This window comes from Diabrotica undecimpunctata, chromosome 3 (assembly GCF_040954645.1).
Source record: "Diabrotica undecimpunctata isolate CICGRU chromosome 3, icDiaUnde3, whole genome shotgun sequence".
NCBI lineage: Eukaryota > Metazoa > Arthropoda > Insecta > Coleoptera > Chrysomelidae > Diabrotica > Diabrotica undecimpunctata.
In genome coordinates this window covers 41,514,055-41,540,981 of record NC_092805.1, presented here as the reverse complement: position 1 = coordinate 41,540,981, position 26,927 = coordinate 41,514,055, and the positions used below count along the sequence as shown (strand labels likewise).

Sequence of the window (26,927 nt, the reverse complement as noted above, 5' to 3'; positions counted from 1 at the left end):
ATATATATATATATATATATATATTATCACTATTTTCCTTACCTATCACCTTAATTTCCTCTACTATATTTCCTATCATTTTTATATCCTTAAGCTCCTTATTTTTCTATATATTGTATTCTACTAGTTGCCTTATTAATTTTATTGCAAACATATAAAAAGCATTTATTTCAGGAATTCGGTCCTCTTTTGGATAAAATATTTAATATTAAACTGGTTTTATCATTTCTTTTTATACCGAGATTTGAATTTTCGGTTTTAAAGTCGAGACGAATAATAAGTAATATCGTGTTCATAAATTTTTTAATGCTCTTATAAAAAAATTTAATAATAAACATTTAATTACTAGCGAGACAATAAAATTTTTATTAATAAGTTTATGGATTTAAAAGCGTCAAATTTAATTAAACTCAGTTTTTATTTTATTAAGTGCTTTCAAGTATGTATCATATAATTCTTGTAATATTATTATACTTTGACAATGCAAGTAACGCAAAAGAGTACCGCGTCGACGACTACAAGGGAAAGGTACATCCTGCTTTTAATGAAAAGTTTGAACGTGTTGAAAAATTGACGAAGTTAAGAAGTGGTTTGGGTTATGAATCTTCGCTTGCGTGGGATAATGGAATTATACCATATGAGCTTCATGGGGTTTTTAGCAAGAGAGAACTTACAATGTTTCATCAAGCTATAGAAATCTTCAAAAATTATACCTGCGTAAAGTTTATACCTAGAACGAATGAGGCTGTTTATGTTAAGATGGACAATTTTGCTCCTGATTGTTTGTCTACTATGGGTAAAAATTTTGACAATAATATTAGTCATATAATACTAGGTAGGGAGTGTTTTAATAAGATATCACCTCTGCTACATGAAATGATGCACACTGTTGGGTTTGATCATGAACACACCAGACCAGATCGCAATCAATACATCACTATTAATTGGGATAACATAAAACCAAGCGCAACTACCCTTTTTGAAATCACTCCTCGACCAACTTACGGAGTTCCTTACGACTACGATTCAATTATGCACTATGCTCCCTATTCGTTTACCAAAACGGGATTTACTATAGTTCCAAAGGATATGAAGGATATCTATCGACTGGGACAATCGCTTGGTCTTAGTAAACTTGACATAACAAAAATAAATATCTTGTACAATTGCTCAGAAAAGACTAGGCAGTTAAATCTTCAAGATGGGATTCTTTATGGTATTGAGTTATTTAACGTAGCAGATCAACACGAAATAAACTGATAATATAATTAAATATATAACAAAAATTACTATAGATAAAAATATTGTAAGTCAAATAAATATTTTTAATATTAAAATGTGTTGCATATTATATTATACCAGCGTAACGTCTTCGTGACTTCTAATAGGTTTAAGTATCGCCTTCTTAAGCCTGCGGCAGTCGAGTCAAGGAACAGAGGTCCGCACATTTGATACATTTTGAAGTTGTTTACATATTCATCATTATATCGAATGATGTCCCTAGGTATGCTTTCCTGATGATGGTGGGCAATACTTTATAGCGACATCGCCCGACTAGAAAATTACCTTCAGTGTGTATCAGTCTTTGATACAGAGTAGTAGTACGTTTTTCAGACCTCTGTTTCCCTGTGTGACTGATCATGTAAGTGTGTATTACGTATAGATATTTTTAAGGAATAGAAATGCTATAAATTGTAAAGTTTTACGTCAGGATGAGCTAGAAGAAATAGTAGCACATATATGGAATGATGACGAAGAAGAAATAGTTGATTTTAGTGATGAAAGCGACGGTAAAGAGGAGCACATTGATCATATTTCTGATGAGAGCCAGTCCGAGCTACCTGAAATTGAATTTGAAGAGGAAGTTATGGAGATAGATATGGACATGAGATCAAATGAGGTAGAAGATGAAAACAACAGATTTTATATAGGTAAAAATAATGACACAATATGGAGTAGTAAGGAGCTTGTATCAGGTACTAAAACTAAATCTAAAAATATTGTCAAAATATCACCTAGGCCAATTATACATGCTAAAGAGACATATTCAAAGATGGAAGCATTTTTAAAATTCATTTCTCTTGAAATGATTGACGAAATTGTTACTTCGACTAACTTATTTATCCAGAAAAAAGTAGTTATGAAGTATTCAAGACCGAGAGATGGCAAACCTAATAGTCGAGATGAAATACTAGCCGTTTTTGGTGTACTTTTTTTAATTTCTATAAAAAAGGGAAACCATGTCAATGTTTTAGAGCTATGGGCAAAAGACGGTACAGGAATGATGATACTTAGAGCCGTCTTTGGTTATAGAAGGTTTTTATTTCTATTACGGTCTCTGCCATTTGACGACTTTAGGACAAGAAGAAACGTCAGAAAAACTTGCCGCCATTAGAGACATTTACAATAAATTTGTCGAAAAATGAAAAAAAAAACTATTGTATTGGAGAATTTTTTACCATAGACGAAATGTTACATCCCTTTAGAGGACGGCGTGGATTTATCCAATACATGCCAAAGAAACCGACAAAATATGGGCTTAAATTATACGCTTTGGTTGACAGTAAAACATTTTACACTTGGATGTTTGAGCTATATTGCGGTACATAAAAACCTGGACAATATGTAAGGTCCAATAAATCATTTAACATTGTAATGAGACTAATTGATTCATTACTAAAATCAAATAGAAATCTGACTACTGGAAAATGGAATTACTACTATTGGGACTTTAAGAAAAAAAACTGACATACGTAGAACAGTTGATGCTTCCCTTTTTGGATATCAATATGATACCACTATTGTGTCCTATGTTCCAAAAAAGAATAATATTGTTCTGAAGCTATTTTCTTGTGGCATTTTAAATTAATAACTATTTAAATGGGAATAAGCCACAATTAAAGGTTAAAATACGTTTATTGACGTTTCAATTTCCACTTCGAAAATCTTTCTCAAAATACAAACATTAGTAAATTAAACAAATTTTGTTTTTTGTTACTTAGTGAAAAATTCTTCTAATAATTTAATTTTATCTGACTCATCTATATTGACAATTCAGACATACCTTATATATTTTAAAGTAGACGACTTTAAAATGATATTGCCAATATTGGTGAGTTGCGTTCCTGGGACGACTTTACTTATAAGATAGTTCATTCGATTACATGAAATCAACTTTAACTTGAGAATATCCGTCAGAAAAGATCATAACATGTAATTCGTCTTTAAAAAGACAAATACATGCCATGATGACAGTAAAATTCTCCTGTTAGTGATTCCATAGTAAATTATGAGGGAAAAACCAGGAAAAAACCTCATAATACTATCCCGACATGGTAAGTATTTGATCGTGCATTTAGTTTACCTTCAATAAACACCAAATTCCGATTTTATGTGTTTGTTATTTAAAAAACATAAATGGAGGAAGTTATTAAAAGGAAAATACCAGTATTGATAAGTCAGTAACATATAGAGAATACATCATTTATGTTTTTTAAATAACAAACATATAAAATCGGAATTTGGTGTTTATTGAAGGTAAACTAAATGCACGATCAAATACTTACCATGTCGGGATAGTATTATGAGGTTTTTTCCTGGTTTTTCCCTCATAATTTACTATGGAATCACTAACAGGAGAATTTTACTGTCATCATGGCATGTATTTGTCTTTTTAAAGACGAATTACATGTTTTGATCTTTTCTGACGGATATTCTCAAAATAAAGTTGATTTCATGTAATCGAATGAACTATCTTATAAGTAAAGTCGTCCCAGGAACGCAACTCAACAATATTGGCAATATCATTTTAAAGTCGTCTACTTTAAAATGTATAAGTTATGTCTGAATTGTCAATATAGATGAGTCAGATAAAATTAAATTATTAGAAGAATTTTTCACTAAGTAACAAAAAACAAAATTTGTTTAATTTACTAATGTTTGTATTTTGAGAACGATTTTCGAAGTGAAAATTGAAACGTCAATAAACGTATTTTAACCTTTAATTGTGGCTTATTCCCATTTAAATAGTAATTAAAAAAGAATAAGTTAGTTGTTTTACTGTCAACAATGCATGACTCTGAAACCGAAACCAAAAAGGATGAAGATTAACAGTTATAATACTAAACAAGAATTTCGTTTTTGTTTTCTAAATTGTTGAATGAATACAATTCATTTATATAAAATTTTAATTTTTAATAAAATTTGTTTTATTTGAAGTTTTTTGTATGACATTCAACATATTCTCACGAAACAACTGATAGTTCATCATGCGGGCCTAAAGGCGCGTTTTCACGGGTCGATCTGGGTTGAACGATTTAGGTCGATTATTAAATCGAAAGCAAATTGAACATGTAAACCATAAATCGACTTGGCCGTTCGGCGGAGTGAGGCGATTCGACGGAAGTAGAAAGACTGTCTACTTTTGATAGGCGATTGTCGCCGAATCGATGTCGAACGACTGGAATAATCCTTTTTTACTAAAGGCGCGTTTTCACGGGTCGATCTGGATTGAACGATTTAGGCCGATTATGAAATCGAAAGCAAATTGAATATGTAAACCATAAATCGACTTGGCCGTTCGGCGGAGTGAGTCGATTCGACGGAAGTAGAAAGACTGTCTACTTTTGACGGGCGATTGTCCCGAATCGATGTCGAACGACTAAAATCGAATGTGTAAACACCTGGTCGAATGGAAACACAACGTACCGAAAGCCGAGTAAAGTACTTCTAACGTGTATAAAAGTGTTGTTTTTAGTACGACAAGCTGTAATTTTGGGAAAAAATGACTGAAAAATGGTCAGATGCAGACATGGCAAGATTTTTGGACGCTTATCAAAACTATAATGTATTATGTAATCCACAAACCGAGCTTTATCGCAATCTACAAGCTAGGCGAGAGGCATTGCAAGCAATTCTACAACATATGAATAAACCCAATATATTAGAACAACATACAATCGTGAATTGAGCAAAGTATTGAAATCACTAAAGAGTGGCTCTGGACCTGACGACTTATATGTACCGGTTCTAATTTGGCTTAAACATACTGATAGTTTTCTGTCAACAGTAACGATGGGAGGCAGAAAAAGCCAATCAAACATGGTAGGTAGATAATACTATTTTTTTTATTTTTAACAACATTCATTGTGTTGTAGTAGTCCTTAATAAATCATTTACACAGCTGTCTCCAGTAGCTAGAAATCGAAGAGCTATTTGCAATTTTAGCCCTGCTGGTAATGCTTCACGCATATTTATATCGTTTTTTTTTTTATAGCAGTTTTTTCTAAAAGTTCTCTAAAATGAGCATTATCCTATCTTAGATGCTTTCTATAAGCCTCTGGATCTTCCACAACCATTTCTTGAAGCAGGATTTGTGATGCACCATGTGTATTTCGTCTCACAATCCACGGTCGGGTCTACCACGTTCGTTTTTTTTTTGTTTGATTTAGCGATTTCTTCCCAAATTGCACAACAAATTAATTGCACACCTACATTAATCATTTCAGGTGACGCCATTTTGTACCACAATTAATTCAACATTCATATCCTGTCGTGTAAACCTTTTTGCTTTCCACACAGATCGAATTATGCTCGAACGATCCAAATCGTTCAACCTAGATCGACCCGTGAAAACGCGCCTTAAAGGCGCGTTTTCACGGGTCGATTTGGGTTAAACGATTTGGATCGTTCGACCATAATTCGATCTGTGCCGAAAGCAAAAAGGTTTACACGACACTCGATGAATGTTGAATTAATTGTAGTACAAAATGGCGTCACATGAAATTCTTAATGTAGGTGTGCAATTAATTTGTTACGCAATTCGAGAAGAAATCGCCAAATCAAACAAAAAGAAAAATAAACGAAGGTGGTGGACCCGACCGTGGATTTTAAGACGAAATACTCATGGTGCATCACAAAACCTGCTCCAAGAGATGGTTGTGGAAGATCCAGAGGCTTATAGAAATCATTTAAGAATAGATAATGCACATTTTAAAGAACTTTAAGAAAAAACTGCTGGGAAAATTCAAAAAAACGATACAAATATGCGTGAAGCATTACCGGCAAGACTGAAATTGCAAATAACTCTTCGATTTCTAGCCACTGGAGACAGCTATGCGTCACTTGAAGCCTTGTATCGCGTACCGAAATGTTCAATATCGCTATTTTTGCCGAAAGTGTTGGATGCTATATATGAAGGACTTTAAGATTATATAAAGGTTAGTAAAACAATCTATTTTATTTATATGTTATTTTAGGATATAACTCGGGTTAACATTACAACATTATTATGGATAATCGTCGTTTTCATTCCTAATACTTGCCAACGCTGCAGCTAGCAAGTCGCTAGTTTACATATCCGATATTGCCGTAGTATGTGCTGGGAACTGTGGCGGCGGTGAACAGACTTTACTGAACTGGGTATCCGAAGAATGATAATCGCTTGATGCGGTCGTATGTTCAGAGAAAGATTCAATATGATATGTTGGTAATGTCGTTGAACTTAAATACTTTAGGCGTTCTTGTGTTAAGGTATTTTGGAACTGTTGTTCAATTTCTAAAGCTCTCTGCAGCGGCAACTGTCTCAGTTGGCTAGCAATATGTTTGCCAAATGTTGCAAACTCATCTTCGACGTTGGAGCTCTTAGAGATCTCCTCCAGCTTACTTAATGCTCGATCAACTGAACTTGTGTTGAAAACTTCGCGTATTTTACTTTTCTGTTTTTTTCCTATTAAGCCTATTTTCGGAGTACTAAGTGCAATTTCAGTGGTAGTTTTAGTAGCAGATGTTGACGGTAGATGTTGATGGGTTTCTCTGGGCGATATATTTAAGGACAAGTGTGGCTGTGATCTATCCTGAGAAGTGTCTTCTTCGTTTGTGTCATCAATACCCGCTTGTGAATTCGTTTCTGCAACGTCTTCAATTTGCTGCGACGTAACTTTAAAATCCTCCATCTGCTGCGACAAATTTTGAGAATTCTGTAAACAAAAATACATTCATTCATTATTTTTTTTACTGTTTTAATTTCACATATACACATTATGCATATTTGCCATTTTTGTTGTAGGTACCAGAATCCAAAGAAGATTGGAAAAAAATTCAGGATGAGTTTTACAAAAGATGGAATTTTCCTTACGCTTGCGGCGCCTTAGATGGAAAACACGTATTAATTAGGAATCCTTCGCACGGTGCTTCTGATTATTATAATTATAAAGGAACATACAGTGTCGTATTACTAGCTGGATGCCACCTACAGATTCATATTCATAGATGTTAGAAAAAATGGCCGTATGAATGATGCATCAATTTTTAACCAATCAGAATTTAATGCAGCACTAACGGAAAATCGACTTAATTTGCCCGAAAATGCGGTTTTTGTAGCTGATGATGCGTTTCCACTACGTACAAATATTTTAAAACCGTATTCAAGGATTGCAGTGCTGTCACACAAACAAAAGATTTTTAATTACCGTTTATCCCGTGCCCGAAGAATTGTCGAAAATGGTTTTGGTATATTGGCATCACGATTTAGAATATTTGAAAGACCAATTGCTACAAATTTGTCTACAGTAGATTTAATTGTTCGAGCTGCATGTGTCTTGCATAATTGGCTTCGTACAACTGCTACAAATTATATTACTACAGGAACAGTGGATGTTGAAAATATAGATACTAATACGATTTCTTTAGGATCGTGGAGAAGCGACGGAGGAGCTAGAAATTTAGGTGCAATTACAACACATATGGGAAGTAACAACTATTCGAAGAAAGCCGCAGAAATCCGAGACACTTTTGCTGACTACTTTGTGGGCCCCGGTTCAGTACCGTGGCAAAATGAAATGATTTATTAAGGACTAGTACAACAAAATGTATGTTGTTTCAAAATAAAAAAATATTATGTACCTACCATGTTTGATTGGCTTTTTCTGCCTCCCATCGTTACTGTTCTGAGAAAACTATCAGCATGTTTAAACCAAATTAGAACCGGTACATATAAGTCGTCAGGTCCAGAACCACTCTTTAGTGATTTCAATACTTTGTTCAATTCACGATTGTATGTTGTTCTAATATCTTTGATTTTATTTTTCAAGTCATTTTCCGACATTTTCGGTTTATTCATATGTTGTAGAATTGCTTGCACTGCTGCTCGCCTCGCTTGTAGATTGCGATAAAGCTCGGTTTGTGGATTCCATAATACATCATAGTTTTGATAAGCATCCAAAAATCTTGCCATGTCTGCGTCTGACCATTTTTCAGTCATTTTTTCCCAAAATTACAGTTTTTCGCACTAAAAACAACAACTTCATACACGCTAGAAGTACTCTACTCAGCTTTCGGCACTTTGTGTTTCTGTTCGACGCTTCGACGAGGTGTTTACACAAATGTCAATGAGGTTTATGTGAAGACTACAGGGAAAAAACCAGATATGTCAAAATTTCATAAAACCGAGAAAAACGCATATTTAACTTTGAAGACCATAATGTGTCTTACATTGAAACGTATAATAAAACTCGGGAGTCAAAATTGCTCCATAAAAACACATGAACGGCATTGCACTGTTTTTATTCAGAAAAATGTATTACACTCTTTAAAAATCTAGGAAATTCTTGTCAACCGCAATTTGTCCATTGAAAGAACCAGCTTAGTCATCTGAAACAGAAAATTGTCAATGCTTTCAATAATGAAAATAGGTTTCATTTTGATTAGTATTTCTATTGTGAATGATAGGTAGTAATAAATACAGTAAAACCTGTCAATAACGGTCACTAAAAATGACAGAACTATTGGCCGATATAAAAAGGTGGCCGCTAATACCAGGTTTTATAGTCCACAAATTTTGGTTTGGGGAACTTTGAAACTAGCCGGCTAGTACAATGGGACGGTTTTGACAGGTGGCCGTTAACACAGATTTTACTGTAACATGGCTCGTTAAAGATCCCTACCTCTGGTTGGAACACCAGGGCATTCGTCAAAATTTTCCGTTGGTGGAAGCGTGCTCCGGGCGTCGGTGTTTAGTTTTAATCGCAGAAGTAGATCGACGCCGACGTTAAATAAAGAAATAAAAAAAGAGTAATTACAATAATAATAATTTACCTGTTACGACTAATTATAAGGTAACACGGAGAAAAAGTCCACAGCTGCAGGACCAAAGAATCTCATAAGGCTCATTAAATCGCTGTGCTTGTCTTTTGAAATTGCGAGGGGTCCTGAAACAACATACAGGGAATAATATTATAATTTTTTGTGAGACCTTATACCTTACCTGAGTAGGCTGGTAATGGTAATTCAAATTCTCCATTCTTCAACTCCGTCGTTGTTAAGGTCATTCGTTTCTTCAAGATGCTTGAAAAGAATGGTCCATTGTAAGAAGATCGATGATTTATAAGTCGACTGTGCTTTGATGTGGCAACAACCTCTTTCAAAACCTGAGTTTTGAAAGGGCATTTTGGAACATACTTTTTGTCCAAAAATGATTTCCAGTCCAAAACTATTTTTCGTGTTACTTTCACGACGATGAATGGAGACGGCTTTACGCGGGACCCCTTGATCATGTCTCTAAACTCTTTTGGTACTTCAAGAGTCATTTTTAGATTCCACAGTCCAACATTCTTGTCACACTCTAAGTATGAATGTCCACGGATGGGATATGTAATTTTTATTTCACGAAGCCCATGGATTTTATTGTTTACGATATAATGTATAAATCGGAATATTGTGAAATTAATGTGTGAATAATGCGAACTTTTTATACCTGCCTGTTTATATTTTTACAAGAAACAAAACGAGTCTTTCTATTACGTTATGTTATATCAATGCATAAATGTCTTCCTGAAAATTTAATCATTCAGAAAAATAATTATATTCGATATTCACAAATGTTTGTTCTTAAAAAAAAACTTTCTATTATTGAAACACGCATTGTTTAATAATAATTTTTAAATCAATCCAATGCTATCTACCGTGAAACTTGTGACATATCTGGTTCTTTCTCTGGACGCATGGACAAAGCTGGTTTTTTCCCAGTACCCCGAAACTTTGGAGTGTAATTACTCATGACAAGACTACTTTTTGCCCTGTACGATAGCTCTAAAATGTGCTTCTCCGCGTGTTCTATATCATAGAATAGAAATCTGAAATTTGAAAAAAATTGACATGTCTGGTTTTTTCCCTGTAGTCTTCATGTGTATTGTTGGTTGCGAACATTTTTTTTATAAATTAATTATATAATTACTTCAATCCATCTATTTAACCTGTTTGATAAATTTAATAATGTTTAAATTATAAGAATAACTCTAAAATTAATAGTAAATAATAGCAAATCAAAATTAAAGGTCTTTTAAAATACTTTTAAAAATTATTTAAAAAAATATTTTTGAGCATTTTTTCCAATAAAAATTTGGTATTTTATATATAGGAGGTTGACTGATGTTATATATTAATTAGGCATAAATGAATCAAGTATGTAGCACCTTTTTTATGTATTATTATTGTGTATGATGTATTATTCAAAAACAAACTGAAAAGTTATTACTATAAAGAGGGATCTGTATAGCTGTAGCTATGCTTGACTTGAATAAAACAAGGATTAGATAGAGAAAAAAAATCACAAATTTTATTAAAATTATCTATATTTTTTAAGTAAATGTTAATATAATTTGGTACATTGATTTGTATATCTAATATTCTCTAAGTAAGGTTTTACATAAATAAATAGTCTATTTATAAATGCACCATTAAGATGGTATTTTCTTAGATAAAACTTTGAAATCAATTAGGATCAAATTACAAAATGATAGATTAACAACTAGAACCAAATTAAATGTATCAGCTATAATGGAACTGTTGACACGGTCTACTGACAACACTTATTTTTATCTAAACAATGATTTCTATAAACAAAATTTTTGGGCTTTGCTTTAAATTCATTATTAGCTAATATATTGATGGAAGACTTAAAAACAAACATTCCTAATTCAAATTGAAAGCCCACAATATGTTGGAAATATGTAATGTTGTGTTGGATACATTTCTGATTAATATAAATAAAAGGTAAAAGGAGGAGTCAATAAAATTTACAATGGAAAAGAAAAACACATATGAAAATTGCCTGTTCTAATGACAATTCGTTTTTGGAAGAAAAATAATTATTATCTAACATCTATTTTAAGGCGCGTTTTCACGGGTCGATCTGGATTGAACGATTTAGGTCGATTATAAAATCGAAAGCAAATTGAATATGTAAACCTTAAATCGACTTGGCCGTTCGGCGGAGTGAGTCGATTCGACGGAAGTAGAAAGACTGTCTACTTTTGACGGGCGATTGCTGCCGAATCGATGTCGAACGACTGGAATCGAATGTGTAAACACCTGGTCAAACGGAAACACAACGTACCGAAAGCCGAGTAGAGTACTTCTGGCGTGTATAAAGTTGTTGTTTTTAGTACGAAAAGCTGTAATTTTCATCCATTATCCATCTTATCCATTCTTAAATGATTTCTATAAGCCTCTAAATCTTCCACAACCATTTCTTGGAGCAGGATTTGTAATGCACCATGTGTATTTCGTCTCACAATCCACGGTTGGGTCCACCACGTTCGTTTTTTTTTCTTTTTGTTTGATTTAGCGATTTCTTCCCAAATTGCACAACAAATTAATTGCACACCTACATTAATCATTTCACGTGACGCCATTTTGTACCACAATTAATTTAACATTCATCGCCTGTCGTGTAAACCTTTTTGCTTTCCACACAGATCGAATTATGCTCGAACGATCCAAATCGTTCAACCTAGATCGACCCGTGAAAACGCGCCTTTAGGACCGCAGCGCGACCGCTCGCACGAAAATAAAAGACGCGACTGCCGCAGGGTTAAGAGTGTTTTGATTATAAAGTTTGTTTGCTTAGCCAAAAATGTCAATAAGGCCCATTTATTTAGTTTTTTACTAAAACTATTTTATTTTTAATCCTGGCAACATCTAAAATCCTAAAATCTATCCCTAGGTCTCATTTATTCTTTCCATTACTCAAGAGCCTAAACATTATAAGATAGTCCTTTCCTTTGCTTCTACATTTTTTAACTTAACAACTTCACTGTCCAATGAATCATATATGATTCAAAGAGCGTTGTTATAACCCTACTCTGTACGTCCATGAATCAAATGTGATTCAAGAATAGATCTTATTTTGTAGGCAGTTTTAAAATAGAACGCAATGATAATCATCACAAATAAGTATAATATAAGCCTGTTGTAATAATCATCAACTTTAAAGTGTAAAAAAAAATTGGTAAAATAATTTTAGTTTTATAATTATACCAGTAGGGTTAAATAACAATACAAAAATGTTTATTAGATATGTTTTATTATAATTTACATAGAAATAAAAATATAAAACAATTTATTAAACATATAAAATAATTATCATTATTTATAAATTTAAAACAATCCAAACAAAAAGCCTTGTCACAGGTTTTACAATATGTATGAACCTGCTTAATTTTTAATGGTGTGCCCATTGATTTCATTTTTTTGTAACACATTGAACAGCGTTTTCGCACAAGTCTGTTCTTTCGTCTCGGAATCTCTTCTAAATAATTGTCTTGAGGGTCCTTGAATCGGTGGTCTTGATGATTCAACTGTTGTGGCCACAAATCCATTATAATGTAAAATGATTTTTTCTTATTCTTGCAGTACAGTTAGTGTACTATATCTAACTTCATTATATGTATGCATCTAGCGTTGATGACTGCTATTTTAAATAACAAATCAACGGCCAGTTTCTAATACCATGTTAACCTTTTACGTAGAGGTGAATGAAATGATGTAAGTTAGTCAGCAATATTTATTCCTTTTTTGCAATATTGTATTCAACTACTGAAATTGGTTTCATTTTTATTCCCATTCTTTTTTTTTAGTAGTTTCCACGTTTTCCATTTCTTCTCCATGACACGTGCTAATCATCAAGACATCTCGTTTTTCAAGCCATTTCAATACTGTCATATAGCTATTCTTTTATCTTGGAATTACCCCTCCTTTCTGTAACTTGGATTTTGTTACACATTGTGGTAAATCCATTCTATTTTTTCTTAAAGTTCCACATAAATCTGTTTTGTAATCCTTTAAATAACTTGATGCTAATGATACGCTATTATAATAGTTATCTGCGATAACGAGGCGCCATTCGTTCAATAGAGGTTTACATAATTTAACAACAATTGTTGCGGGTTTATCAAGAGTTTCTATTTGAGTTGAAGCGCCTGAATAAAGTTCATATGACCATGTGTGGTATCATGTATCATGTACCATGTAGGTATCATGTAGTATCATACATCATAGTATCTACATGATACCACCAAAGAAATTCATATCAAGCAAGGTGTGAGACAGGGCGACACTCTCTTACCAAAATTATTTATAACGGTCCTCGAACACGCCTTTAAAATGCTAAAGAGGGAAAATAGAGCAATAAAAATAGATGGAGAAACGCTCAATCATCTGCGTTTTCCCGAAGACATAGTACTTATTACCGAAGATCTGGGTGAAGCACAACAAATGGTACAAGAATTAGAGAACGTATATTCAACAATAGGTCTAAAAATGAACATCAGTAAGACCAAATTTATGACAAATTTAGTTCCCAGCGAACATTTAATCATCCAAAATCAAGTGGTAGAATTGACAGAAAAGTACATATATCTTGGTCATGAAATCAGAATAGGCAAGGACAACCAGACCTGCGAATTTCAAGGACGAATAACACTGGCTTGGGCGGCGTATGGTTCACTAAGAGACATCTTTAAGAGCAACATCCCGATAGCTATGAAACGGAAGACATTTGACCAATGTGTTCTTCCTATTATGACATACGGAGCAGAAACTCTCATGCTCACAAAAACAACAGCACGTCTCGGCGTGACAAAAAAAGACAAAATAAGGAATCAAGACTTAAGAAAAAGAACATGTATCAGTGATGTCGTCGAACGTATAGCCAAGCTGAAATGGAATTGGGCAGGTCACATAGCGAGACTGAAAGACACAAGATAGACCAGAAAACTAATTGACTGGCGCCCACGAGAAGACAAACGCAGCAGAGGACGACCACCAACACGCTGGATGGACGACATTAGACAAATATCCAAGAAATGGCAACAAGAAGCACAGAACCATGAAGAGTGGCGAAAAATGGGAGATACCTATGTCCAGCAGTGGACAGAAGAGGTTGCATGATGATGATGATGACCATGTGTAGCTATTGACAGTGCATAATTTATAAACCATAAGACCATATTTGCTCGCTTTTGACAGATTGTACGTTTTTATCTGAAGCCTTCCATGAAATTTCGCCATAGATTCGTCCACCACAAGAATTTCACCAGGGATGTATAAACTACGAAACCTATCTACAATATTCTTCAAAAGTGGATCAATCTTTTTAGTTTTGCTATTACTGTTTGGTTGAATTTCAGCAAAATGCCAATATCTACGAATGGAAATAAATCTATTATATGACATGTTTATGCGATGATAAAGGGGGAAAAATTATACAACATATCTACTTTCCAATAGTTTTCTAGACATTTAGGCATTTTGACAATACCCATAAGTAAGATAACACCAAAGAATTTTTTAAGTTCTTCTCTGTCAACATCTTTTCATCTAGTCATTCGACCGGTATTGCTCGTTCGCATGTGTTGCAAAATTGGGGCATAATTGTTTTGTATGAATTACCATTTCATTAATTAAAAAGTCATTTAAAAAGTATTCAAATATTTTTATAATGCTGTGATTGATCAAAGTTTTGGATCCCCGAATTTCTAGAAAAATTTCCCCTTCCTGCCGACAATACATTACACGACCACACTGTTTCCTGCTGCAATATGCGTTCTTCTTGTGTAAGTTGCGTAAACTAACGCTGTTTAGCTGGTCTTGTTTCTTTGGGCTGAGCTACTTGTGAAGTACGAATATTTGCACTAGTACCTGGAGCATCTAGATCCTCTTCAACGAATTGTAAATTTGATTTTCTGGTTAATTCAAAATTTTCTGCTTTACCGTCGGTCGAACTGTCTTGTTCATCAGATCGCCGCGCAAAATATTCGTCGCCACTTTTACTACTGAAATTATAAATGATTTTATCTTCATCTGATTCTTCTAGTAATCGTAACAGCTCTTGCTCAGATAATTTTTTTGACATTTTGAGATTTTTTTTTCACACTTTAGCAACTGTAACAACTTCAAATCGAACGATCTACAGAAATATTTCGCACGCAAAAGTATTTATACATTATAGTTTGATTACAAAGCACATTTAACCTTTAACTACGGGCTACGGTGTACTCAGTACACCAGTCGCACTAAATTGGCCGCTATTTTTGATAAGCACTGGTTGCGCACGTGTCCCTCTACCTAACCTATCTCTGATGTGTCAGCTATAAACCTCAACAGTTGTAAAATTGATTGCTGCAGAGATAGACTGACGGTTGGAAAAATTCAGGAGAAGTTTACCAGTGGTGTATGTAGTACACCAAGCACCTAGTTATGTAAGTAAATTTTGTGAGTTTTATATTACGTTTATCTACTAAAAAATAGCATTATTAATGTATAGCGACTTATATGTAACAAAAGCTAGACATTTTGCAACGTTTTGAATAAAAGAATTTGTAATTTGTTATTAAAATTTTAATAAAACTTTCATTTTATTATAATAAAACTAGTTTTATGATAATACATTTGATCAAATATTTTATTTTAGCATTTTCTCATAACTTAATATACCGTTATCTATTTGGATATTTGTGAGTACCTATTATTGGACTATTTAACGACCTTCTAGTTGTTATTGTGGTCTTGTTTTTTCATGTTCTTTCTTCCATAGCAATACGGTCATGTCTCTTTGAAATATTAATTAGAAATAAATAATAAAAATTACAAACGTTGCCTCTATATATTTCTCGTAACGTTTATAAATCGAGAGGTACTACAAAATATTTACTTTGCAGGGATCGTGTACCAGTAAGAAATCCCCAAAAACTCTCAGAAGATGAACTTAGAGCTATGGCTCAAGCTATATTTGAGGAAGAATCTGATGAAGATGTTGGTGGAGACCCAGATACTTCAGACGACGAGCTAATAGAAAAAACGGAGCACGACACTGAATCAGAAGTGGATCTGAATGACGAAAATCAATATACGATTGACTCGGACACAAACAGTAACATTGAAAACAGTTCAGATCTTGATGAAGACAATGATTATTTTATAGCAAAAGACAAAAAAACTAAATGGTATAAGAAATCTCTTCTTAGAAAATTTACTAAAACTCCTTCAAAAAATATTGTCAAGATATTTCCTGGGCCAACAGTTTGTGCGAGAGATGTTACTACGGAACTAAGTGCTTTTGAAAAACTCTTTACAAATGAAATCATAGAAAATATAGTTGAATGTACAAATTTACAGATTGATTGCAAAAATGCGATTAAATTATGAACGGCCAAGACGGGCTAAAGATACGACTAAACAGGAAATCATGGCATTATTAGGATTATTATTTCTTGCAGGGACTAAAAAACAAAAGCATACACACTTCCTCGAATTGTGGACAAAAGATGGTACCGGCTCAGAAATCTTTCGAGCCTGTATGAGCGCAGATCGATTTTTATTTTTGCTTGCTGCTCTTAGGTTTGACAACAAAGATACTCGAAAGGACCGAAAATCAATTGACAAACTTGCTGACATTCGCTTTACTCTTGATACGTTTATGAAAAACTGTAGCAGCAACTATTCCTTGGGAGAAGAAATGACTATCGATGAAATGTTGATACCTTTTAGAGGTAGAGGCAACTTTGTGCAATACATTCCAAGTAAACCTGCAAAGTATGGCTTAAAAGTGTTTGTGTTATGTGACGCGCAGACCTTTTATGTCACCAATTTTGAGGTGTATTGTGGTCAACAACCGGAAGGGCCCTACAAAAAATCTAACACACCAACGGATATTACCCATCGCCTGCTTCAACCTTGGAAAGGTAAAAACCGTAATTTAACATGCGACAATTGGTATACGAGTTATCCGTTGGCAATTGACCTTTTGAAGGAAAAGATAACGATGGTTGGCACACTTAAACGAAATAAAAGGGAACTACCTCTAGAGTTTTTACCAAGAAAAAACACACCAATTGGATCATCCACTTTTGGTTTTCAAAAAGAAGTTACCATTGTATCCTACACACCAAAAAAAAAATAAAGCTGTCATTCTCCTATCTACCATGCACAGTAATTCTACAGTAGATCCCGAAACAGGAAAACCAATGATAATTTTAGACTATAATTCACATAAAGGAGGCGTAGACACTGTAGACAAAATGTGCAGTACCTATTCGGTATCCCGAAGAACACGAAGATGGCCAATGGCATTGTTTTTTCAACTCCTGAATATTGCCGGAATTAACAGCCAGATCCTGTACAATACTGCCAACATCGACAATCCTCAAAAATATAGAAGAGTTTTTCTAAAAGAATTATCATTGGCATTGATAAGACCTCATCTTTCTGAGAGGGCGGAAATACAGAGTTTACCTCTGGATTTAAAAATATTCTTGAAGAAATACAAAAACGTACACGACGACCACGATGAAGAACCACCAGCAAAAAAACGGGGCAGGTGCCATTGTTGTGGAAGGAGCAAAAATAGAGTTACAACAATATCTTGCAACAAATGTAATAGAATGGTTTGTAAAGAGCACTCTGTTACAATTTGTGCAAATTGTAAGTTAGTAGACGCAAACGAGGAAGAAAACGAAAGTGAATAGCACACATATTCTCAAATATGTTCATTTGTGAATGATTATTTACTCCTAGTTTTTAGATTTATATACTAGTTTTATAATATTTTTAATGTTAAGCTAATATACAAGAATCTCAAGAAGGTTATTTTTAGAGAAAAAGAAGTGGTTGAGTTTTTGTTCTTTGCTTTTTTTGTTTGCTAATCTTTATATTTTCGTTATGTATTATTTTTTATGTTAAGACATTCTCTTAAATATATGCCTACATTTATTATATACAATATATGTACTAAAAATACCTAGTTGTGGCTTTTATTTGCGTTTTTAGTCGGTGGTGTACAGAATACACCGCGCACGTAGTTATGACTAATGGAGGGGCGCCCGTAGTTAAAGGTTAATATAGGAATCATATACAGTGTGGAAACCACTTAGTCCATTATCATTATTTTTAATAAAACACCCTGTATATTTTTATGATTTTAAAAGATTTTTAACAACCTCATAAAAACTGTCTAGATAGTCTGCTAATTAAACTAAATCGGTAAATAATGCGGATGGTTATCAATCAGTTGTTGGTGTGTTGACATTTTACATTAAAATAAAATATATATATATATATATATATATATATATATATATATATATATATATATATATATATATATATATCCCGTTCATAGCGTAATCCGCCTTTGGGTTCCCGTTCGCCAAGCCTGTCTATTCTGACAGTCTTCTTCAGATAGATTTCTTGCTGACATTGATTTTGAAATTCCTTGCATCCATGTTGTTGGTGGTCGTCCTCGTTTTGTTTTCTTTGGTGGTATCCATCCTAATATTTTTTTGGTATTCTTTCTTCCCCCATACGTCTAACATGTCCGTACCATGTTAATTGTTGTTTTTCGATGTCTTCTATAATTGATCTTTGTACATTCATTTGATTCCTTATGTCCTTATTTCTCATATGTTCTAATCTAGACTTTCCCGCTGCTCTCCTCCAAAAATCCATTTCAACTGCCAATATGTTACCTTTAAGTTTTTGTGATACTGCCATACTTCTGAGCCATAGACGATTACTGGTTTCAATATGGTATTATATATTCTTTTTTTTTTCGTTTCCGGTCTTATATTTTTCTGCCATAGTACTGAATTTAATGCACCTATAACTCGTTTATATAATATAATGCACCAAATATATACATTGATCGCATTTCTTAATTTTTCCGTCTTTTTTGTAAATTTACTTCGAGGTCCTTTTTTTGTACTCTTTTATTAGTTTCCTAGCCATATACTCCAGATATTTCTTGTCTTGGGCAATAACTACCTGGTCATCTGCATTGTGCAACGTGTATAACGTTTTATCCCCAATAGACAGCCCCATCCCTTAACACTTCCTTTTCCAGTGCCTGAGTGCTTCGTCGATATATATTGAATAGTATGGGAGATAAACAACAACCTTGTTTCAGTCCTTTTGTTAACTGAAAACCATTAGAAACCTTATTTCCTATTTTAACTTTTGATATTGTGTTGTTATATAGATCTTTAATAGCGTCGATTAGTCAAACGTTGATACTGGTTTTCTCCACTACTTCCCACAATTTCGCAACAGGCACGGTGTCATATGCTTTTTTTAAATCTACTAAAAGTAAATGCACTTCTCGAGATCTCAGTGTTCTTTTCTCGAGTATTTGGGATAAGCAGAAAATATTATCTATTGTGGATTGTCCTGCTCTGAATCCGTTTTGTTCTTCTGATTTAAAAGGACGGTATTCTTCGCATATGCGTTTTTTTATAATTCTCCCATATAATCTGCTAAGCGTGCTCGTAAGAGTTATTGCCCCGTATACCCCGATAGTTATTGCAATCTTCTTTATTTCCTGTTTTATGGATAGATGTAATCCATCCTTCTTTCCAACTTTGTGGCACTGGTTCTCCGTGCAAGTGCCTATTGAAAACTTCTGTTAGTATCTCGAACAGTTTGTTGGTTCCCTTTTTTATTAACTCTGCATATATCCCCTCTGGACCCGGAGCACGTCCATTTTTCAACAATGATACAGCTTTTTTAGTTTATTCGATGTTAATTGTTGGTGACTCTCCTTGAATCAGGACTTCATGTTGTTCTATGTTTTTGTATTCTGGTCTTTCTTCTACTAACATTTTTCGGGATCTATGGAGTGTATGGCTATTTGTTCTGTTTTGTTGGAATTTTATAAACCTCCAGGATTCTCTTGATTTGCGGCCGCCAATGTACGTATCTAATTCCTGACATTTTCTTCGCAGCTTTGATTTTTTGACTCTATTATCGTGGATTTAAATTTATTTACCATTTCTTTATATTCTCTTTTGTGTTCTTGATCCTTTGTTCCCAGCCATCTCTGATATAATTTGTGCTTGTGTTCTTTCATTTCCTGTAGTTCATCATTCCACCAATTATTTGTCTTTCCAAGTTTGTTTACCCTTATACCTAATGCTTCTTTGGCCTCTTGATGTATTCCTTTTCTTATTATTCTATGTAAATCTTGTGTTGTTTTATGTTTGAATTCCTGTGCTAGTTGTTGCTCCAATCTTTTTTTTATATAATTCTCTAGTACTATCGTTGTCTAAACTTGTTAGATTGTTCTGCAATTGTTTAACTTCTACTGAGTGATTTTCATTTAGATTTTTATTTTGTTGGTGTTTACCATTTCCGCTTAGAGGTAGTATTATTCTGGCTTTTACTAGATGGTGGTCACTTCCACATTCGGCTCCTCGAAACACTCTTACGTCATGCACTTTTATTTTAGATTTTTGTTTCATTATTAGGTAATCAATTACTGATCTTAAGTTTCTTCTAGGCTGAGTCCATGTATGTATTTCCTTATGTTTGAAATACTCATTCATGCTCCTACAGGTACTTATCCAGCGCTGCAGAGATATGAACAAAGACGTGTACATATGCTTTATAGACTACGCAAAAGCATTCGATAACGTAAAGCACGAAAAGATAATTGAAATTCTCCATAAGATCGGAGTCGACTACAGAGACATTCGAACAATAGCGAGTCTCTATTGGGGCCAAACAGCTAAAGTGAAAGTAGGATCTACATTTACCAATAAAATTGAGATCAAGAAAGGGGTACGACAGGGCTGTATCTTGTCTCCTATTCTCTTTAATATATACTCAGAAGAAGTATTTAAGACAGCGCTGGAGGAAAGCACAGAAGGCATAAAGATAAACGGACAAATAATTAATAACATAAGGTATGCTGATGACACTGTGATTCTAGCAAGTAGCATGGAGGAACTGAGTTGCCTAATGAGTAAGATACAAAAAACAAGTGCACAATACGGACTCAGACTAAATATTACAAAAACCAAATGGATGTTAGTAAGCAAAACCCAACAACCACCACAGCAACTGATATTAGACGATGAAAGAATTGAACACGTGGATTCGTACATCTATTTGGGAACAACAGTTAACTCAAATTGGGATCAAGCGAAGGAAATACGTATAAGAGTAGAAAAGGCAAGAGCATCGTTCACTAGCATGAAGCAAATTTTCACCTCTAAAAGCCTCACCCTACCTCTCAAAATTCGACTTCTGAAATGTTATGTATTCCCGGTTTTGTTATATGGAATGGAGGCGTGGACAATGACCGCAACATTGATGAAAAAAGTAGAGGCCTTTGAAATGTGGGCTTACCGACGTATATTACGTATATCCTGGACTGAACACGTGACCAACGAAGAGGTACTACGCCGGATAGGTAAAGAGAGAGAGGTAGGAATAAGTATAAAGAAAAGAAAGTTGAAATACTTGGGTCACGTTATGAGACACAATAAATATAGAGTACTACAACTGATCGTCCAAGGGAAAATAGACAGCAGAAGGGGTCCAGGGAGGAGAAGACACTCGTGGCTCCAAAACTTGCGGCAATGGTTCGGATTGTCATCTGCTGAACTATTCAGATCTGCCGCAAACAAAGTCAGAATAGCCATGTTGATTGCCAACGTTCGGAACGGACAAGGCACATGAAGAAGAAGAAGAATTCATGATCCTTAGTGAGTTGTGTCTACACATTTCTATTAAGTTATTGCCATTGTCGTTTGTAGCATTTTTTCCATATGGTCCCAATGTTTTTTCGTTTATTCTTCTACTGGTTCTTGCATTGAGGTCACCTAGTATAGTAATTTCCCTTATTTGACCTATTTGAGAAATAGTTTCATCTAGGACTTCATAGTATTTTGTTTTTTCTTCTAGGCGTGCATCATCATTTGGACCGTATGTGCCTATTATTGTTATTTTTGATGATTTCAGTTTGAGGTTGATCTTTATGATTCTTTCGTTTATTGCTTGCCAGTTCGATATATTCTTTTTGTATTTTTTCAATATAAGTATTGATACTCCTCTTTTGGCATGTTCTTCCTTATTAACTCCCGTGTGTATATGTATATATCTATCAATATTTTGGGTTCCTTGTCATTTTTTCTTTGTTTTTGAGAGTACAGCGAAGTACATTTTGTGTTTTTTCACTTCTTCGATAACATCTTCGATTTTATTTCTAATTCCTTGTGTATTCCATGTACCACAAATCATTGTCCGTTTTCTTTGAATTTTTTCGATTATTTTACTGAATATCGAAATGATGGAAATTGGTCTATAATTGTCTACAAGGTCACGATCGCTCTTTTTAAAAATAGGAACAATAGAAGCAAATAAGTATTTACATGAAGTTGGGAATATCCCGATTGAAAAATACTATTAATGAGATGTGTTAAAGGTGTAGTAATTATTTCACTAGTGCTTTTGATAAAACATGCGTTTAGCTCATTAGTATCCAAGCAATTAAAATTTTTTTTAATACTTTTATAACTGCGGATACTTCTTGTTGATTGGTTGGAAACAGAAAAAATGAGTTTAATGGAGTTGGAAATTTTTGATAGTTCAAAATTTTGTGATCTGGTAGATTTGGAAGGCATTTTATAATATTCTCAGCAATTTCAACAAAAAAGTTATTGAAAGAGTCAAAAGATATGTTGGTTGTTGAATTTTGTAAACCATTTGTTATATTTCGCTCATAGTTAATTACCTTTCACCAAGTCTTGGATCTACTCTTTGAAGTTAATATCAATTGATCATATGCCAGCTTTTTCGTTATTTTCAACTCAGTATTTTAATTATTCTTATATCTTTTATATTCGCTGTAATGTACTGGGTTTTTAGTAGAATTGGCATGTATTTTATATGTTTGAAAATGAATTCTCATATGTTTTAACATCTTCTGTCTTTGATAACCAGTTTTTTTATTGGAAAATATTGCGATACTGCAAGAATATAATTATCTATTAGAAACGCTGCTAGATAATTTACATCAAGATTATCATTAAAAATGTTTCAGTCAAACACGGATAAAAAGTTCCGAATTTTTAAGATACCCTTCTGCGTAAAGGCTCTAGTGCAAACACTTGACTTTTGCTGAATTGATGTTAATTTTATACTGAGATACTGGTCGCGATGATCAGAGAAACAAGGTTCAAGAACATTTGTCCGAAACTGATCTTCCTCAAAAATTTTCATAATACTGTCTATACCTACAAGTCGCAGATGTATCAGTAATTCTAGTATCATCATGTCATCTTTTTAGATATGTTAAAAAAATTGAAATTTTTACTCCTATATTTGTAAGTATTGAAATATTTACTTTGTTTACATATAATAAATAATTATTCTAATAAATTTACAATTTTCTCCTGAAGAAGTCACAAAATCGTGACGAAATATGGAGACAGAACAAATAGAGTTTTATTTCCTACAGACCGATTGCTGATACTATAAATCAATATTTAAAACAGTATGGTCGAAAAATAATTTGAAATATATATATATATATATATATATATATATATATATATATATATATATATATATATATATATATATACATATATATATACATATATATATATACATATATATATATATATATATATATATATATATATATATATATATATATATATATATATATATATATATATATACAGTGATGAGTGTCTTACCACCCGGCAAAATAGCGGAAAGGATAGAAAAAAGATTAAGTTGTGAGATAGTATGAGATAAAGCTAGTTCTTGACGTGGCTATTTCACTTCAGTCATAATTATACGGATGACCTTGAAAATATTTTATTTTAATAATTTCTGATGTTAAGATAAATGATTGAATAAATTAAGATATATTATAGTAAAAAACATTAATTATTAGCGATTTTAAATTATAAATTTTTAAGTTTATTTAATAATAAAAATAACTTAACTGAAATATTTGATTAAACTAAAGTTAGGTATGTTCTATCCTAAAACAATTGCTCGTAGAATTGGCGTAATAGTTAGAGACGTGGTCTAGTGACAAGAAGATTGGAGGTTCAATTCACACCAAGGATAAAATTTTTGTTTTAGTCAATCAAAAGATAATAGAAATATAATGGATGCGCGCGAACAGCTGCCTGCTTTACAGCTAACCAAATCATCAAGCCTTCAAAAATAATAACATACCGAGAAGTGTTTTTGCACGGTAAACAGAAACTTTTTGTTGAAAAAACAATTCGTGAAAATGGTTTTAACGGTCGAGGAAAAAGAGCAAATTGTTGTCTGGCATGTGAATGGATTATCAGACAACATGGTTAGACAACAATTTGTAAATATGTTTCCAAATAGGCCGGCTCCAGCACGATCAACAATTCAGTCTATTATACGTAATTTTTTTACTTATGAATCCGTGTTCACTCCAAGAGGAGTTCGTAGACGAAGGGAGGTAAATCCAGATTTGGAACTAAGGGACACTTTGATTTGTGCAAGTATTGAGCAAAATCCTACCCAATTAACATCTCGTCTCGGAGAACAATATGGAATTTCAAGATTTAGAGTAGGTGAAATTTTGAAAAGACATGGATACCGTCCCTATAAACTTCATAAATCCAACGAACAATTCCCTGGAGATCAATATAGACGTTTAGAATTTTGTCAAACTGCAATGGAAATGTCACATCAAGATGAACATTTTTTAGAGAACGTTTTGTTCACCGATGAATGTACGTTTTCATTGCAGGGCCGTCACAATTCAATGAATGCTCGGTATTGGTCTCGAAGAAATCCTCGTCAGATTTGTGTCGCTCGTACCCAGCGTCCTCGAAAAGTAAATGTTTGGGGAGGCATAATAGGGAATCATGTCATTGGTCCATTTTTTATAGATGGTATGTTGACTCGGCGGAAATACTTGGAATATCTGCAAAATCAAATTGTCCCAGCCCTTCGTAATGTACCAATACCTTTCGATTCCATATGGTTTCAACACGATGGTTGTCCCGCACATAATTCTCGCATCGTCAGTGTATATTTCAGTGCGACTTTTCCTAATCGATTGATTAGTGGCCACGGAGATATTTTTTGGCCTGCAAGATCACCTGATCTTGCACCTTGTGATTTTTTTATATGGAGATATATCAAGTCCAAGCTATATGGAATTGAAGACGATAGGCCTAATTTTCTCCAAGAATTAAGAGAAAATATCTCTGACTCAATGAGAGGTATTAGTCCAGAAACATTAACTAATGTTAGAAGAAACTTTTATAATAGATTGGGTTATTGTTCTGCTGCTAATGGAGGCTTATTCGAACATTGATTGTAAATACATTTCATTAGAATAATTTTTTTTTTATTTTTATAGAATTTCTACCTATTTAAATATTTTTGGAAGTACATTTATTTAGAACGTTCTTTTATGTTTGAAGAATTATTACTTTATTTTCGAAAGTACGACATTGTTTTTTCAATAAGATTTTCATGTTTTACTATAAACACTTCTAATAAGAACTAAAATAAATGTCTAGTGATTTAAAGCAAAACGATATAATATCTGCATAATTTCAAATTTTTAAAAAAGTAAAACCTTCATGTGGGATTTGAACCCTGGGGGCCTGCATGAGAACATCGTGACTTGAACTCTGATCCATCAAACTTTTATATTTCTTCAGTGACAGTTTGGGATATTGTTCTGCTGCTAATGAAGGCTTATTTGAACATATTGTAAATACGTTTATTTACAATATTTTTTTTATTTTTGTAGAATTTTTACTTATTTAAACATTCTTTAAACGTTCTTTTAATTTTGAAAAATTTTTACTTTATTTTCGAAAGTTTCGAAAGTAAATGTTTAACAATTCAAAGTAAAACGATCTCTGCATAATTTCAAATTATTAAAAAAAAAAAAGAAAACCACATGTGGGTTTTGAACTCTAATCGTCTGCGACGTCTGTGTCGAATTATTACCACTAATCCTCGAAGGATAGTGATTATTCCGTGACAATAGTATATGAAACTCCTCACATCATAATAGAAATTATTCTTGGTTAATAATTTAAAACTTTAGATTAAATAATTACTATTAATTAAATTATTTTATTCACATTTTTGCTTTATTGTTGTCAATCAGTTTTTACTTTATGTGAAATTAAAAAATGGAACTACGTCACACATACGTTACACATAATAATTATGACCGAGGTGATTTAGCTCGAAGCTAACGTCTAAAGGTGTGAGACTATCGATTTATAATGTTAATTATAGGTTTCTACCGATTATTTCCCACCTCTACGAGTTTCATCTCTTTTTATTTCACAAGGTAACTGTGTTTTCTATCTCTTACGTTAAAAAGCCGGGTGGTAAGACACTCATCAGTGTATATATATATATATATATATATATATATATATATATATATATATATATATATATATATATATATAATACATCTATAAGCAAGTAAAAGGAAAGAGGAGACGACATTGTGCACCCTGTAGTGAGAAAAGAATCAAATTTATTATCAATTTTCTCTAGTAATAATAATTCTCTAGTAATAATAATTTAGCTTCAATATTTACAATTTTTGCGTCTGTTTCCTTCTTTCCTACAATTCTTTGTGTTATTCCACAAGTTATTCTACACTTGCAAATTTTACTAAATTTAACCTGCATACCTTGCCAATGTAATAAGGTTTCATCTTTTACGACAATGTACAGAAATTGTCGACCTTTGCGTCTAGACTCTTATAATATCAAAAGTTAATATATATTATTTCTAAATGTCTCGCACCGCGTGCGGGTGTAGAAAACGACGAA

At 33.2% G+C, this 26,927-nt stretch overlaps 2 protein-coding genes across 2 annotated transcripts in view; one reads left to right on the top strand and one right to left on the bottom strand.

Moving 5' to 3' along the window:
* Elk (Eag-like K[+] channel) overlaps nt 1-26,927 on the bottom strand; it is a 1,090,653-nt gene that overhangs the window by 915,626 nt on the left and 148,100 nt on the right. The window lies entirely within an intron of this gene.
* On the top strand, nt 442-1,260 carry LOC140435756 (zinc metalloproteinase nas-14-like). Its single transcript, XM_072524476.1, has one exon. The coding sequence runs from the start codon at nt 442-444 to the stop codon at nt 1,258-1,260; it is 819 nt and encodes a 272-aa protein (XP_072380577.1).